This window comes from Aquila chrysaetos, chromosome 25 (assembly GCF_900496995.4).
Source record: "Aquila chrysaetos chrysaetos chromosome 25, bAquChr1.4, whole genome shotgun sequence".
NCBI classification, from domain to species: Eukaryota; Metazoa; Chordata; class Aves; order Accipitriformes; family Accipitridae; genus Aquila; species Aquila chrysaetos.
The window spans coordinates 4,853,897-4,871,179 of NC_044028.1; the positions used below are offsets into that span (position 1 = coordinate 4,853,897).

A 17,283-nucleotide genomic window follows, 5' to 3' on the forward strand; every position below is an offset into this window, starting at 1 on the left:
TGCTGTAGAAAGGTATAAAAAAAGCAGGTGCATGAGAGGTTTAGGAGAGAGCACGGAGAGCACTTTGAATGCTGCATGAGGTCAGATGCTCTGCAGCATGGAGCAGATGCTGGAATCAAACCCCTCTACTTTCACAGAAAGACAAATGCTTGGCTGAGACTAGCAAGACCACATCCTCAGTAATTTGTGGTGCTACAGGGTGACAGCGAAAGGATGAATTGCAAAAGAGAACTTCTGTCTCCACTCTGTGGCACTGATTTTTGAGGATCCGTTGAGGATCCCACCGAAGAAGTGAGGAAGCCCAGCTGGGAGAGGTGATGGCACCACATGGTTTTCTGGCCGATGGCTTACGAGACCTACAGATGGATTCGCTTGTGTATGGAAGAAAGAGCAGAAGCAGAGACTGGCATCAATTGGTTACAGAAGAGGTACGTGAGCTTTTTATTGCAGTTAGCCCTCCGGTAGCAGTTTCTGGAGGAATGATATGAAATGTGAGCGTACAGATCTTCTAGGGTCTAAAAAATGACAGAGCCTAGCAAGACTGTCCAGCTCTCAATAGCCAAAGGCAACACCTTCTTCCAGACTAGGGTTCTCCAGGACATCTGAAGGCTCTCAGTGCTGCACCCTGCATCATTATTAATTCCGTTAAGTTGGTCTTATGATGGCCTAATATAAATCAGAGACTAAAAGGTGTCATGATAGCAGTATAGATGGTGCCTGTGTTGACAGTCCCTTCTATTGGAGATGGCTGCACGCCCACGGTAAAATAAGCAAACAATCAGGAAACACATGAGGGGCACTTCTCTCCCACTCTGCAAATCTCAGTCATTAGGGGTAACTGCTTGTCTCTGGGCTCCTCCAGTTAACTCATCTGGACTCTGAATCACGCAAAAGCCATCTAAGATCATAAGAAGAATCTCAATAAATCAGCATCAGAAAATTTGCCGCAGGCGTTCATTCCCGCAAGGAGGCAACCATTTTAACACTTCTCAGGGTCATAGCACACAGCTGAGGAAATAGCCCCGGACAACTCTGCATTCCCAGGAGAATAAAACCAGAAGACATACAGAGTCACCCAGCAGGCAGTAGGAACAGGAGCAATGGTAGCATTACTTAACTATGTGCAATTTGCTCTCCCTATCTTGATTTAAATTACACTGCCAGAAGAGACTGACAGTGTCTGGAATCAAATTGCTTAGAAAAGTGCCTCTTCAGAGGGAGAGAAAAAAATTGCCCAAATAACTTGAGTGCAAATGGTCTTGCAAAATGCCTATTGTGATCGGGGACAGTGGGATCTGGGGCTAGTTTTCATTAGGATAATGCTCAGGTAATTATGCTGGGCTAAACCCCTAATGCCCTGTTGTGAAATGGGGGGGTTGCACCACTGACATTTCTACAGCGCACACATTAATCCAGGTCTCCTCTCAAGAGTTAGAGGAGGCACCATCAGGCAAGAGTCTCTGATCTGTTCCTGCTTCCTTCACTTCTCCAGATCAGCGTGGGCTCTGGGGACCATCTTCAGGACGATGGGCTGCTTCGGTTGCATGAAACCTTTCGTGTCCAGAACCAGCGGGATCTTGAGCAGGAGGAAAAAGACCAAAATAGCCACGTAAGCTGGGAAAAAGGACAGTCATGACGCTGACAGGACCCCTACAGCCCACATGTGTCTCAGCCACCCCTTGCTTTCAAGGCATTTTCTAACTTACAGATGTACTTATGGCAGGACTATCGCTATTGCTGATGCAAAACAGCTACGAGCTGGGATTTAGTAGCCCTCAGCTGTTGAATAAACCGGTTAGTGAATTCTGGCTTTCACATGGCGTGGTAGGAAGACCTGCACGGATCAACAGGCTGCACGTGGAGGGAAAACCAGCCAAAATCCATCCGGGGAGCCACAGCTAAGGAGGGGCATGCAGTGCCATTTTGTTTAATGCTGAAGTGTCTCAGCGCTAAGTGGAGCTAGATCGTAATGGGAGCTGGAGGAGCTACAAGCTCTCCAGGAAGAACGAAACTAAGATTGCTGCTCAGATGGCGTACCAAAGAAAAAGCATCCTCATACAGAAAAGTGACGGGCTCCCTTGGGGTGAGCTGGAAATCTCAATGAAAAGAACATTTAAAACTGGTGTTGGAGGGAGTCATCTTGCAGGGGAGGGAAGAGTGTTTTACCAAGTCTCATCCAACAATTTGATGCTGCTCATATCCCAGCTCTCCTTCTCCCCATCAGGACAAGGGTAATACACCCCAGGCCGACAAGCTACATTAAAATCCCCATATCCCAGTAAGCTTTGTTTCAGGAAATTTAAGCAATGTGGCTCGGAGCCCAGTGTGCCATCAGTGGATGAGTGAGAGGAGGTTGCAGCTTCCATATATGTATTCCAAAGGGATGTTCCGGCATGAATTTTTCCCTCCTGCTCTGATCTGATGTACGTGACATCTTCTGTAGAAAAAAGGGCTGAAAGAGCCCCATAAACCTATGGGCACCAATAATACAATACATATTTAACTTGTCTCCTTTTAATTAAAGGCAGTTGTAAAAAGAATCAATTTTATGGATTGCAGAGGACTAGAAAAATGTCATTAGACTTGGGGGAGGGTGGATAGGTCACTGCATTGTTAATGGACTATTACAGTCTTTCACCTCGAGGTTACTAGTTGAGTTGCAATCTGAATCTGCAGAGATTCCAGCTGAGCACCCGTGCCAAGTAATAATTTAATAAGGATTTTTTGGTTTCTTACAACAAATGTCCTTTGAATACACTTGCTGCCCCCCCGCTCCGATTTCCCAAGCTCGCCTTGTGAACAAAATATATTAACGGCAATGCCTTTTGCAGCAGTCAATGCAGAAAGCCGGGTCAGGGTTGGAAGCTAACATCAAACATAGTGCTACCTGCCTCTGAGTCATAGGGAGTTGTCATGTTTTCAGGAGGGCTTGCTTGACATCATACAATTTCCAACAGCCATTGCATTTAGTTTATGTCAAACAGCCCCATCTTGCAGGGCCTGACCCATCAGCACTGAATGCAGTATTCACAGGGATCCCGGGCAAAACCAAAACGTGGTGGGATCCTGCATAGCCTCAAAGAGGGAGAGGGTTGCCAATTCAAATTTAGCTCAGATTGTTCTTGCTTGAAAATTGTTACCCTTTAGAGACTGCCTGGTGGCCCATAAGAGATGAATTTTAGCGTCTTGGGATCTCTCACAGAGAATAGCCACGTTTGTGTTGCAAAGCGCAGCTTTGGAGCAGGCTGGGGGAGATATTTGCTTTCTGCTCTCTAGAGCAGGGTCTTCCTAAGGCAGGTCAAGGCAGACCGGCAGCGCACCATGGGGGAGCGAGCACCCCACAACTTAGGTGCACCCAAAGAGAGGCAGAGGACTTCAGGGATTTCAGCCTGACATTTTCCACCAACATTAAATTTCCCTCTGTAGAGGCTTGAAAAAATGTATCAGTAACTTGTGGTGAACCTTTTAAATTAACTGAGAAGATTTAAATACAGTTATTCCCATATGCCTCTCTAAGCCACAGTGAAATCTTCCTCCCTGATCTCTGTGTGAAGTAGTAAAACCCCAGTCTGCAGACAAGGTTCAGTGGTGCTGAAGCTAGTGGTCTCTGAACTCCTTGGGGAAGAGAGGGATTTAATGTGCATGAGAGACAGTTCCCCGTTTGTCCTGAGATATAGGCAAAAGAGAGCACGCAGGACCATCTCAGTGGGACTAAAGGGCAGATAATGAAACGCATGATCCCGTATCCTCACCGGAGTGTCTTTGCAGGTTCTGAATGAGAATTTTTGCAACAGGACCACCATAGCCACTTTCACGATGAGGAGGGCAAACCTCATTCCTATGCAGTTCCTGGGGCCAGCCCCAAATGGCAGGAAGGTGTAGGGGTCAATAGACTCTTTGCTCTCTTTACTGAACCTGATTACAACACACACAAAAAAATGTTAGAAAGAGCTACTGTTCCAGGATGTGTCAGCTTTCAGATCCGAAGTGATGAGGGGTCTGGGAAGGCAAAAGCTTTTTGTGTTTCTGTGCGCATTAGAAGAACCCAGCTGAGTCCCTTCTTTCTGTCTCAATAGATACCTTATGCCTCTGCTTTTATCCTGCTGTTTGGAGTTGGTTGTGCATCTCCAGGGGCAACAGGTGAACAGGGAATACCTGAAATATGCTAATGGATATCATAACTACTCTTTTCTCAGAACTTCCTCTCAGCTCAAAATCTGAACCCAGATTTCAAACCTAAACCACACAGGTTACAGCTTCACGTTTTCCCTTCAGATCAAAGGACTGAGCGAACACAAAGACGTTCTCCCCCTGCGTGACTAAAGGGAGGGTTGCTTTTGAGACACGCCAGCCATTCCTCTCCTCATCATGAAAAACAGGGAAGAACAATCAGCTTCACAGAGAAATTTGCCACTGAGCATTTTCAGTAATACTTCTTAGTGATCAGTTAGTTTTCATGTCAGAAAGCTTTTCATTCCCCATGCATGAGGTCCAGGTACAAACCTCAGCCATGCTAAGTCAGCAGTGAAGTGTCTTGCTACTGAGACACCAGCACATCCCTCTGATGAACTCCCAGCAAGGCAAGTGATCCCTAAAGAGCTCCTGCCCAGCTACCCGTGCCCGGTTTGTCAACTGGAGTGACGATGCAGCTACTGGAGCAACTGGTGTAACCTGCCCATTGCCAGAGTACTCCCATTTGGGTGGTTCCTTCTGCGTTCAACACAAGGTGACCGCAGGGATCCATAGGTGATTTCGGCAGCACCCATCCCTCTCCCTAACTTCTGCCTGATTCTGCTGCCGCGTTTTGTCCCAAAGGTCACCATATCCCCACACCGGGGTTAGCTTCCAGGGGTATATCAACTCCTGGTGCAAGGGCACAGATCTGATCTTTCTCTCTCCGGACCAGCCCTCAATGTCTTCGTGGCAACTTGAAGACTATCAGGCCCAAGGTCTCCCAGGCCTGCCTTGGGCGATTGCCTCATTTCACAGGGTCTGACAGTGACTCCTAAGCGAGGATTGTTTCATAACTTGAGTTGAAAAATGAAGGTTTTTTCCTACCCGTCTTTGCCCTTCCACTGCTGATTTGCACGGCATTGTGCCAGTCACCCAATGGCTCTTGTTTTAATATCTGGCCATAAACCCCTCAGTGTTACAGCTGCTGGGAGCTGCTCTCACTGTCGCTCCCTTCAATGCAGTTAATTAAATTCCATGCACAGTTTATGGATGTAGATCATAAAACTCCCCTCACGGTAATGCTGAGACTAGATGTCAGACAATGATAAATGCCTGATTTAAATGTTATAATCATGCATTCCCCACTTTCACTGCCATTTCCACTCCCAGGGCTGAGGTTGAGCGTGCAGCTATTCCCCCCGCCTGGCCCTCACCTCTCAGGCCTGAACTCCTCCGGCTCTGGCCAGTACCCCGGGTCACGATGCAGCACGTAGGCTGGGACCATGACCACCATGCCCTTTGGAATAGTCACACCGTTGAGCTCCACCGTCTTCTTGCAGACCCTCTCGATCCGGCCCCCGGGGGGGAAGAGCCGGAGGGATTCGTTCACCACCATATCGAGGTACTCCATCTGCGTGATGGCGTTGTATGTGGGAGTAGCCTGGGGAGAGGAATCAGGACGGCTGTGAACACGGGACTTCAACCAACACCCCCGCAACGCTTCCCCTTCGGGCATCGGAGACCAGAGGAGGGGAAATCTCAGTGCCAGCACCTCCTGCACTCTGCTTTGTTTCCAACCTGGCTTTTGGCTGAGGGTCTACAAGGCACAGGTGGGAACAACCCCAGCATCTCCCCACCCTCCTTTACCTTTTTGGGCAGGTTTGCATCGATCTCATCCTGGAGTCGCTGCTGCACGTCAGGGTGGGTGGCCAGGTTATACGATATGTAGCTGAGGGTGGAGCTGGTGGTCTCATAACCAGCAAAGACAAACACAAGAGCCTGGGCCAGAATCTCCTCATCACTTAATGCTGAAAAGAGGCATAAAAGCACATGCAAGAAGCTGAAAACTACAGTGGTTAACGCTTGGGAATTCAGGATCCCACTCGTCAGTCTAGGTAATGGTATTCATAACTACTTAACAGTTGGTAAAGGAAACATGCAGCTAACCCTCCGGTACCACAAAGGGGTGGATCTGGCAGTGCTGTACAGGCAGAAAACCGCTGTCAAGATCAGCAGTGTTACGTTGCTTTCTTTAAGAGCAGAATCAAGGTATGTGCAGCCTAAGCCTGATTCAGAAAGTCTCTGCTGTCTTCTGGGACCATGCTCCTGGGCCAAAAAAATAAGGGCACGTGCCAGGAAAAGTCAGAGATGAAGAGATGTCCAGCAGCTCCTCTAAGTCATGAGGTGAGCCTTGTGCTGCTGAGGGATTAGTAGCCCTGAGCATAACGTGGCAGTGGTAATAAGGCCAGTTCAGGATTTAACGCTGGTACTGCAGTAGTGTCCAAGCATTGCCAGGGTGCAGCCTGCAGTGCAGGGTGCTGTACAAATACCCTGTCCTGGCACCTCAAAAGTTTACAAGCATCCTGCCTTGATTGAGGTTGATGGATTGGGACTATGTTTTGGCTGAGCCATTATTTTCTAAATCTAAGAGTTTAACTAGGATGCAGATCAGAGATGAGCTTAGAGATGAGCAAGGTACACGCAGCGTATGTATGTGCTTTGTGTGCTTTATGAAATACAGCCAACATCGCTGGCCTTCAGAGAAGATAAAACAAGAAAAGGGAGTAAGGAGATATTCACTCTGTTTGCTCTTTGTTGCACAAACAGACCTCTGGATTTATCCCAGGAAATGGGATATAATAAAATATGGCTGATGCGTGATAAGCATCATTATAGCCCCACTACTGAGACCTTGAATCTCCCGTAGGATTAATGACTAAAATCCTCTCCTACTTCATTCCTTTAACCGCACGAGGAACTACCATGCTTTCTGCTGAGAGGAGGACAGATCTCAAGACATACATTTGTACGAGTCGGTCTCAGCAGACTTGTCATGTGAGCTCTGCGAGTCAACCATGAGTTGCAAGAAATCAACCCGGTCCTGGGGAGAAACAGAGGCAGTCAGAGAAGATGTGGGTGGGGAGGAGGCAAACCTTGCCCAGCACAAGCTCCTTGCTGAGACCCCTGCTCCATTCACAGCCCCAGCGGCAGGCTCCCAGCTTCAGTGCACTTTGAAGTTCACGCTGGAGACCCTCTGTGAACACAGATACTTTCTCCATATGGAAGCCCAGGCAGGGCATGTTTCTGGCCCTCCCCAGGTCTGATGAGCTGGGAGCTGTTACGGAGAGTAGGCGATACACCACAGCTTCTGAAGATGCCACCAGGTCCCTCCTGCACTCAGAAGGACAGCACAGTGAAGAGAGGAGGCCACCTGGGCTGGACCCACCGTGCTGCTGCCCTTTTCTCGTTCCTTCTTCATTTTTGTGAAGACACCCTTGAAGAAGTCCATGACCTTTGAGGGTAACAGAGTCACATTCATCTTTTCCAGCACTGGGATAACGAAGGGGAACAACACTAAAAGGAGATAAAACAACAACATATTTTGGCTCAAAGGGGCCCAAGAAACTAAAAAGCAGCACAAAGCATAGAAAGGAGAGGGGTAAATCTGAACTCTGGCCCAAAAAAATTCTTTTTGTTGCCTTCAGCTCTCTTTCTACCTAACCATGGCTGGCATGCAATAGCACTTGAGAATCTCCTCGGTTTATCACTCTGTGGCCCCAGTGCCACACGGAGTGCAGCTCCCTGTGACAGAGAAGCTTTCCATCGTGTCTCTGCAAACAGGGTCTCTGCTTGTAGGAGCGTGCTGCAAAGATGCACATGGGCTATAAAAATCTTGACTGTGGTTTCCCTGGGGCACTGTTTCTACAGATCTGCTAGGGTGAATCTAATCCTGCAAGGTGCTGAGCATCTCCCATATGGCAAAGAGGTCTCAAAGCTACTAAGGGAGCTACCGGGAAATGCAGGTGGTCACCACCTCTGAGATGGATTCAGGGCTGTATGAGATGAAGTGTGTCATACCTAAGAATACAAACACAGGGTTTAGGAAATTGAATTTGAGAAATTTCTTAATGTTGGTGACGAAGGGGTCACTGGGGTTGCTCATGGAGTCAATATTCACACTGAAAGACGTGCTGGCCACCACATCCATGCTGTAGGCTCCAAAAATGCTAGGTAGAGAAGAAAGGAGAGTGAATGAGATGAACACAACCAGAGTAGTGAATAAAAGCCCATCTAGGAACAATCCTTGAGAGAGGGAATCTCTTTTAACCAAGGAGTCAGTTAAGAGTCCTAACATACAAGACCCAGTCCTGATCTGGTACTAACCGTCATTATATTTTCCCAAGTTTCCCCCGTTGCATTCACCCCCCCAATTTTTCTCAGCGTCAAAAACCTAGGCTGTAGTTAGAAAGCACTGAACTGCAGTTTGGGGTAACAAAGACTGTATTCTGATTTCCATTTGTAAAAGAGATTGTAAAAATGACATCCCAAAATACCACATCTTGTGGGGCTTCTGGAACAGGCCCTACACCTTCCTCAAAATTCATCCCCAGTAAAAAGAAACAGGGAACAGAGCATAGTTACTCCGGTTGAGCACAGCAAGCCCACTGCTGAGGAACATACCATGCCCATGACCACTATGGAGTTTGCCTCCATAGTTGACAAGGGATCTATGCTGCAGCATGGAAAAGGCTCTCCAAAATGGCCCCTTACCCACACCGAATACAAACTTTTTCTTGTCAGCCCCCCACAGTTACTTACTCCTTCATGGTCACGAACTCATCATTAGCCACTTTCTTCTCGATGTTTTTCACTAATTTTTCGCCATAGTGATTAATGATAGGGAACATCTGAAATGCAAATCAAAGCAAAATGCACTTTCGACTCTTTCACCTCCACCAAACAAGGCTGGGCAATTCCGCTCTGCCGTCTGCCACTTGCCAAGTCTTTCGCTTGTGGAGGAAGGGCAGGCAAGGGGAAGGTACCATTTCCAAGCCTCAGACTCTGCTTTCTCACATCTTAATAACCAGTCCACAGAGCTCATATGACTATGATTGGATTTTGGGAGGAGAACCTTGCTCACACGCAGCTCCCACTCCAGCTAAGCATCCACTCCAGCTGGGAGTGAGCATGGCTCCTGAGGGCATGGAAAATGGGAATCCATGGTCTGAGTGATGCGCTTAGCAAGGAGAAAATAGAGGTCATAGGGCCAACAGCCTCAGCTTGCAATACCTTGTGTGCCATTTCATCCCCAACACCCTTCTCCTGACTCCCTCCCCATGATGGTAGACAGCCATCGTGTTGCTGAACTGCACCCGACAACGTAGGTGCTCAGGGATGTGGTCCTGACAAATGGGGCGACTTCCCCATTTGAGGGGAAGGTCTGCACTCGGAAATGTCCCAGTCCTCCTCCAGCTATTGATGCAAAGTACCAGTGGCCTCTGCTTTACCTCCTTCAGCTTCCCACTGGTGAAGGTTGGAGACAGCACAGTACGAATCCTCTTCCACTTCTCATCTTCAGCCACATTGAGGGCCGACTCCAGGATCCCGTTCAGACCGAAGTTCTGCACAGGGAGAATGTTACAGCAAAAGGCACACGGTTATACAGGGAGTTGGGTGAAGGTTTCCAGCCCCGTTCCACGTGACAGAAATACAAAAAAACCCCCACCACAGAGTGTTGACTTGGTCCCTGAAGTCATATCAGCTCTACCTCAACCAGCAAACAACAGAAATGGAAACAAAAGTGTGAGAGGCATAAATGACATCAGCCCTAGGGTACATCCAGGCTGATGTCCCAATGTCCCAGCCCGAGTGATCTCTACACCTCCCTAGCAGGGTTTTGTTGTTGGTACCATCATTAAACCGGGGCACAACACAGAGCAACTACTTGCTGAAGGGCTCAGAGAAGGAAGACAGAAACCAAGAAGAAACTCCTTCTTCCTTGCTGCACGCGCTCTGCACTGGAGAGCAAAGCACAGCACTAGATACCTACCCGGCGATTAGTAAAAATGGCATAGCACTCTTTCACCAGGATATTTTTGATGAGGACGGGGTCCAAAACGGCCAGCACAGGCTGCCTGCCATCAAAAATCCTAAGCCAAGAGAAATCCACAGTCAGTCCATAGCTCACCGTCAGTTGGAGCAAAAGCAGCCTGCTTTGTCTGTGGCCAGAGCCGTGCACATTGACTGTTGGAGCCCAAAGGGTTTGGGCCAGCTGAGTCCCCTCTGACAAAACAGCCAAAGGGAGGAGGCTGAAACTGTTTTATTATGTAGTAAAACAGGAGAAAGAGAAATAAAGTGCCAAACACAGACAGCATAAGCATTTCTAGCAATCGTCTGTGGTATTAGAGAGTTGCCAAAGCAGTGAGGGTTTAGGTAAAAGGCAGCTTTTGCCACAACATTGATCCCCTGCACTTGGGCTGTCTGAGCTCTGTTTCCGCAACTGGTAGCTGGTGTCAATAAATCCATACCGAATAGCCTGCCTGTGGGGTAAAGAGATTTCCCTGCCTGGCCTACGAGGCAATGAGAGGGGAAAAACTCATCTGTCTCCTCCATTTTCCAATCAACAGAGACAGAAAAACTTAAAAGCCGTGGCGTGGGCTAAAGGGCAGGGAGCCTTGGGCCACAGCCGAGGGAAGCTGCCGTCTTCAAGAGGCTTGAGAACATTTAATCTTTCGAAAAAATGTGCTAAGTTTCATGAAGCCTCCGAGGACTTTTTTTTGTGCAACAATTTTGCTTCAGTTTGAGAGGTTCTCAATAGAAGCATGATAAGAGACCCCTGCACAACACCAGCGCTGTGCAGGGAGCAGGGAGGAGGGAGGCAGGTTGAAAGGTAGCTCGTGCCCTGGCTCTGGGAGAAGCAGGGAGCAAGATGAAAAACACTGCGGCAGCCTGCAGCTTGCTTTCTGCTCAAGACAGACAGAAGAGCCACTTCAAAGTCATGAGGCTCAGTTTGACACCAAGCAGTGGAGGTTATTTTCAAAGCTTATGCAAACAAACGACCCCCCAAACTGGCCACCATCATCCCAGCCCTGCATGGTATAGAAATCCCAGCAGGAGAGAAGCCTTGGACAGGCGGCTGGAGACTTTCCCAGTGGTGAACCTGGATTTTTCTAAGCTGTCACTGCTGGAATTACAGTGCTGAGACACGGTGGCAACATACCTCTTTCCATTCTATTTTGGGGCAGCAGAGCACCCCAAACAGGCAGTTTTGTTCTGCAGAAAGAAACTCACCCCCAGATTTTGCCATACTTTTCAAAGCACATCTGATCAAAATTCAGGACTCCCTGCAAAAGAAGAAAGGGGAAACGAACAGTTTGCCAGGGAAGAGCGATCAAAGCAGGTCACAGCTGGCAGTGCGGTGCATCCCACAGACCCATTGTAAGTGGTAGGGGTTGGGGGGTGCATGGTAGCTCTTAAGAGTCACATAGACTCTTAGGGGATGTTTGCACTGGAGGGAAAAAAGAGAGCGGGGGGGCGGGGGGGGAAGCCCTTTCAACTTCCACTAGCCAACCTGAGCTAAAAATGTAATGAAGACAAGCTACAACAGGGTACACAGTTTTAGCGTGAGCAGAGTAAGCAGGCAGAACTAGATCCCAGGGTGTCCTCAACGAGTTAGAGCTGCTACTGCCTTGTCCTCATGAGATCTCCCACTGCAGTCACTGAACTGGAGTGATGATGGCTTTTTTGTTTTGCTTTGTTTCCTTTAAGGTTTTAACTGATGTTACATGTAAGGATGAAACTTATGGGACACATAACACTCACCATGCATCAACTAAACCATTAGTAAGAGACCATGTGCATGTTGTAAACCCAGAAAACACAAGCTAAAATACCTCTTTCACTGAAGCTAATACATTTTATTCTGCATTTGCAGTCAGTTGCCTGGGACCAGCTACTACCTAGTTATTTAGTAAGGTTAGATAATTTGATGATATTTGAGTTTTATTTAGTAATCTATTTGTCTGGCTTAGCCTCCAGCTGGCCCAACAGCAAGTGGCTGGATGGGGCATTGCTGGGGCTAATTCAGTCTCTTCGTGGGGATGACACAAAGCACAAAGAAACATGCAGTTCTCAGAAATTAGCAGTCTCAGCCATCTCTCCAATATTTTTTTTCCTTTGTTTCCAATAGAACGTCAGCTGCTGGGGAGCAGGTAGAAAGCCAGGGAGAAACTAATAACTTAAATTACAAAGTACTTGAAAAACACAGCACACCTCTTCCAGGTCAACCCGAATTTTTGTGTTCTCTGTGTGTCCAAAGAGCTTCCTACCTGAAAGCATAATTTCCATCCAACTGAATCAAGGGCAGAGGAAAGAGATACCCAAAGGATGGGAAAACCAGCACCAGCTACAATTAAATACCTAAGGCAGCTACAGAGCAGCAGTTGGTGGTACTCACATGCCGGTACTCCAGGAAAGTTCCCAAAAACGGCAGAGGCTGTGGCCCAGGAATGCCCAGCTTCTTGAAGGCCTGGAAGGGCCATATCCCATAGCTGCCAAGCAAAGAGCACGTGAGATGCATTTATGCAATGAAAAGAGCAGGTTCTTCATCCTGAGCACAGTGAACAGCTTAAATAACTGGCTCCTGTCACCCAGAGAAAGCTGAAACTATGGACCAGCAGCAGCAGACCCACTGAGGATACTCTCTTCCTGCAATAAATGCAGGATCGCTCGCGGTGCAAGATAATTCGGGGTCCATTTTGATACAAGACGAGGGCTGAAAGGAGCTGCAGCCCAGCCTAGGCAAACACGGTGTACCTGGGCACCTCAGGTCTTTATTCGGGGGCCTCATTTAGTTCCCCAGATCAGACAACTGTCGCGCAGCTGACTGAAGAAAGATCTCAGAGAGATTAAGTTCTCAAGCTGAGACCTGCCCTTGTGCTTGTCTTTGCAAAGACCTACTCTGATGCTCAGGTGGTAGAGCCACAGCAGCACAGCAGCTGAGCAGGGACATAAATTACAATAGCAAAATTAAGTTTTTGCTTGTACAGCTCACTACAGCTCCCCTGAGTGACATAAGCAAAAGGGCAATTTTGCCAACATAACTATTTAAATGGGGGCTTCTGCTGGCACAAGCACATAGGCAGACATAGACATCACCCACTGCCCCGTTCCCAGCTCGCAGCGCCCGAGGACACCCCATCTCCTTTGCAGCCAACCAGAGCTTGCTGCGGTTAAAAACATGGAAGTTACTTCTCCTTTTGGATCTGCTGAGATAAGCAAAAAAAATCAAGTTGTTCCTTTTTTATTTCCCTCCCCGTCCAGCCCAGCTTCCTCCTTCCCTTCCAGCTGGCACAGGGAGGGCACTGGGGAGCCTTGCCAGCCCCTCTTTATCAGCCCTTGGCTCTGCCTTGAAGGTAGCACGGGAAGACCGAGGATGAGTTTTTAACACTAATTCAGGTTCTTGGGCACTTCCCACTGAGGGTGATGGCCCCAGCCCCTCCCCAGTTGCAGGCACAGGGTTCTCCTCCTCCCCGGTCACCCCTGGGGACCAGCCTCTACTTACAGGACCAGGAGGCTAAGGAAAATGATGAGGAGCAGCCAAGTGAGAACAGAAAAGTTTGGCAGGAGATCCATCGTGTCTCCCAGCCTGCCCTGAGAGCACGAAGCTCTGTGAAGCCGCAGCCTTGGTTTATGAATTTTTTTTTCCCTGGCCTTTAGCTGCAGCCACACTCACATGACACAAAGGAGGAGTTGTCTTGTTTGCTGGGTTGCTCAAACTTTAACCCTTGGGCAGGTTTCTCCCTGGACTGGGATATCAGTAAGATGCGCAGCCCCCCATGTCTTGAGATTGGAAACTGCTGAAAGAACAGTTTTTACAAGAGAAAAAGATAGTTAAGGGCATCGACTTCCTTAACCCCTTCCACCTCTCGCCCGAAAGCTGTGAGGTTCACGTGGGGCTGAGGGGGAGCCCCCGGCTGTTCCTGCAGCAGCAGCAGCGATGCTGAACCAGACTTGCTCCCCCTTACCCTCTCCAGTCTCGCTTTTGCCAGCTTCATCGCTTTTATTGAGGGGTATAATCAGGAGGGCCAAGGAACTGCTGCTGTCCTCCCACCCAGCCCCCGGGGGGGTTCCCGGCTGCGCAGACAGACCTTCCCTTGTGCCTCCCCCTCCCATCCCCATTTATCTTGTCCTCCCGCACCTCCTATATAGGGTCCAGGAGGGAAGGGGACTGGAGGGGACAGACCTGCCGGGAAACACTTTGCCCAGGGCTGAAAGGGGTCTGTTGTCCTCCGGCAGAGCCCTCTGGACCTCAGGCTCGGTGGGGAGAAGGATATCATCCTGTGGCGGCACAACCTGTGCTCGCACCTGAGCCTATGGGAGTTCTGCCCGACGTCCCGCTGCACGGATCGGTGGCTTTGCTGACTTGCCTGCCTGCGACTCAAGCCTCAGGAAGCCACCGGGACACGGGCATGTGGGCAGGAGGTGTCGAGGACCGAGCAATCCGCTGGCACGGCGAGCACCGCGCTCGCAAGGAGGTCAGCCAGCGCCAGCACTCCCCAGCGCGGCGTTTAGGGATGGGTTCCCGTTTCCCTTTCGCCCCTGACTTTCCGTTTGCTCTCAGGCGTGGGATTGCACAAGGTGTCTTTTTGTTGTTTGGCTTTAGACAGCTCAGTGTCCTCCCCAGACACACACACAGGGGACCGGCTGCTTTCTGCCGGAGAAACAGGGGAAACGCATTACGCATACGGGCAGACTGCGCAGTGCAGCCTCCCAGTTTACCTACGGTCTACGCGAACTCCCCGTGCTGGTGGGCGGCTGTGGGGATGGGTCAGGACATGGTCTCCTTTGCCCTTGTCGCACCGGGAAGGGCTACGCATCTCCTTCTCTGTACGGTCCAACGCAGCCCCCTTCCCCGTGTCCCCTGAGCCCACGAGTAGACCAGCGTGGCCGAGGGGAGACGAGCCCCATCACGCTCCCCTGCCCCAGGCATCGCTCTTCTGCCTTTGGCACACTTGGCCTTGAAGAAACCCAAGGGCTTCTGCAATCATCCGCCAGTTCGCGCAGGCGGATCGCGTGCGGCCATGCCCGCAGGCCAGCGGTGTTTTTTGCCTCTGCCCAAACGTTTATTTTGCCTCATAAAACACATGGAACGGGTGCTGAGCTGCTGGGGGGGTGCAGGGTTCACCTCCACGCCCACATGGAAGAGCCGAGCGGCAGCGCTGCCGTTTTTGAAGGGACAACGTCTCAGACATCCCCAGTTTCACATGGCTGCAATGTGCTCGATGATTCACATAATCAGTGGCTGACAGCATCAATTAACTGGTTTATGGAAGCGTGTGCCTGATTTTTTGCTTCCCCAGGCTGCTCTGAAGAGCTGAACCCCGGCAGCGTGCTGCAGCAGGAACTTTATTCTCCATTTTATGTGGTCTCCTCCTTATAAGACACCTTGAAGCAACCATACCCTGGGAGTTATCCTTTATCGTTGCATCCAAAGGCCGGTTCTCCCCCTCACGGGGTCCCATACTGGAAAGACATCAAGAACTGCGATGAAAGACAGGAGGAGAAACCAGGTGCTGGGGCAGCAACTCCCTGGCTGGGATTAGCTGCGTTTCTTCCCTCGCACAAACCCTTTGATTTTCCAATAACCTCTGCTAACAGCTGTTGTGATTTCGCAGCGGGAAGCAGGTTTATGGTTCAGTATTTTCTCCTCTCTCAGACAGACACCGAGGCAGAGCCAGACTTTAGAAGAGAACGAGGATGTTAGCTACCCTCAAAAAAAGTAAATAATCTGTGCAGCAACTTCACACTGCAATGAAATGGCTCATTTGTCCAAAATAGGTTGGAGTAGGAGCAATCGACTGAGCTAGAGGTGTCACTCTAAGGAGAAGAAGGGATGCAGAGCCCCATCAAACCCGCGGTGCTCTGTCACGCAGGTGGGGCGAGGGGACAGTGACACCGTCCCCCTGACGCATTTCACATCGGGAGCACTTCTCTCCCCGGCAGTGACGCTCTGCTAACCTCCCTGTGACCCTACGGCGATGAATGCGCAGGAGAAGAAACCCGTACGGCCGGCGGCGGGGACGTTACCGCGCAGGGCTCCCGCAGCCGGGCTCGGCAGCATCCCCGCCGGGTACCTGTGTGGCTGGTGAACTTCTGCAAACTCCTTATTTACCTGAGTTTTGTTTTGTTTTCTGCATGTGTCTCGGAGCGCCGCTGTCTCCCTGGCTCCACGGATTTGAGAAAATCATAGTCGATAAAAAGTCCACCCTCCCAACCAAAATTGCTACCACGACTCAGAGCTGCAGGTGGGGTGATCCTGAACACTCACTGTCAGACAATTTTATACGAATTGAATGTATTAAAGTGATGCTTTTATACTTACGCAGTCCTTTGGACCAAATGCGATGGTAGAGTGTGTACTTACTGAGGCTATTTTTTTAATGTGAATATCACTGAAATGGCATCCAGGAGGGATAAAGCAGAGGGGAAGGCTCTCCAGATCAGGTTTCCTGGCAACATTTAAAGGGTTTTAGCATTGTGGGCAAGCAAACCACACAACAGTGCTGCAGGCGAGGCTGCCGCAGCATCCCAGCACCTTGTCTAAGGGAAAGGAAGAAAGTTGCCCAAGTTTGGGCTACACAGCTCTCACCTGTCCAAGGCTGGTGACCCAAGAAAAACGTCTTGTGGTACTGAACGGGGGAGCGATGAGGGCTCCCCACCGCACTTGTGCAGCAGATGTGCTAAAACGAGTGAAAAATAACAGCAGCAGCAGCAGCAGCAGCAGACTGCGAGTTGACATCAATGCTGCTTCTAATTTCATGTGTTTCACAAAATTGTCACTTTATTTTCCTCCTCTCCCATTTCAGATAATAACTTATTTAATAGGAAACATCTCCGAGAAAGCTGTTAAACCCCATCAGTAAGAGTCACATCAATGGCCAGCGATTTCTTTGATGCACCGGGCTACGGACACGGTTATATATTAGAAGACAGAGATGGTTTACAGCCCTAGTGATGTTTCCAGGGCTAATGATCTGTACCTGTGGAGGATCCAGAGCGGTCCAAAAGGAACCTCCTCCTCCAGGTCATAAGCAGATGTGGCCTCGGCCCCTCTGACATCACCCTTCTTAGTGACACCAACACAGTGCCATTGCTTTCTCCATTAATAAGAAAACCCAAGGACTCTGAAGAGGCTTGCAGGAGCCCTGGCAATATGCACAGTGCTATAAAAAGAATATATATTCTTATACCCTGGGGAGAGGAGGAGTGACTCAGGGTGACCCCATGGCCCCATACACCTCCCACGCTTGTCCACTGGCCACCACATGG

At 49.5% G+C, this 17,283-nt stretch overlaps 1 protein-coding gene across 3 annotated transcripts; it reads right to left on the bottom strand.

Annotated features, from left to right (window-relative positions):
• Window positions 1–417: 417 nt before the first annotated feature.
• Window positions 418–13,673, bottom strand: LOC115335988 (cytochrome P450 3A29-like). 3 transcript variants are annotated; one of them, XM_030002397.2, is made up of 13 exons: window positions 13,517–13,670; window positions 12,410–12,503; window positions 11,245–11,297; window positions 10,004–10,103; window positions 9,462–9,575; window positions 8,773–8,861; window positions 8,032–8,180; window positions 7,400–7,527; window positions 6,976–7,054; window positions 5,821–5,981; window positions 5,388–5,614; window positions 3,753–3,915; window positions 418–1,576 (listed from the first exon to the last, which is right to left on the bottom strand). In XM_030002397.2, exons 1-13 carry the CDS (start codon window positions 13,585–13,587, stop codon window positions 1,481–1,483), a joined length of 1,524 nt encoding a protein of 507 aa, XP_029858257.1. In that variant the 5' UTR covers window positions 13,588–13,670; the 3' UTR covers window positions 418–1,480. The 3 variants fall into 3 exon arrangements, with proteins under 3 accessions (XP_029858257.1, XP_029858258.1, XP_040976278.1); XM_030002398.2 differs by lacking the exon at window positions 3,753–3,915 and having other exon boundaries at window positions 13,517–13,671; XM_041120344.1 differs by lacking the exon at window positions 418–1,576 and having other exon boundaries at window positions 1,583–3,915; window positions 13,517–13,673.
• Window positions 13,674–17,283: the final 3,610 nt, after the last annotated feature.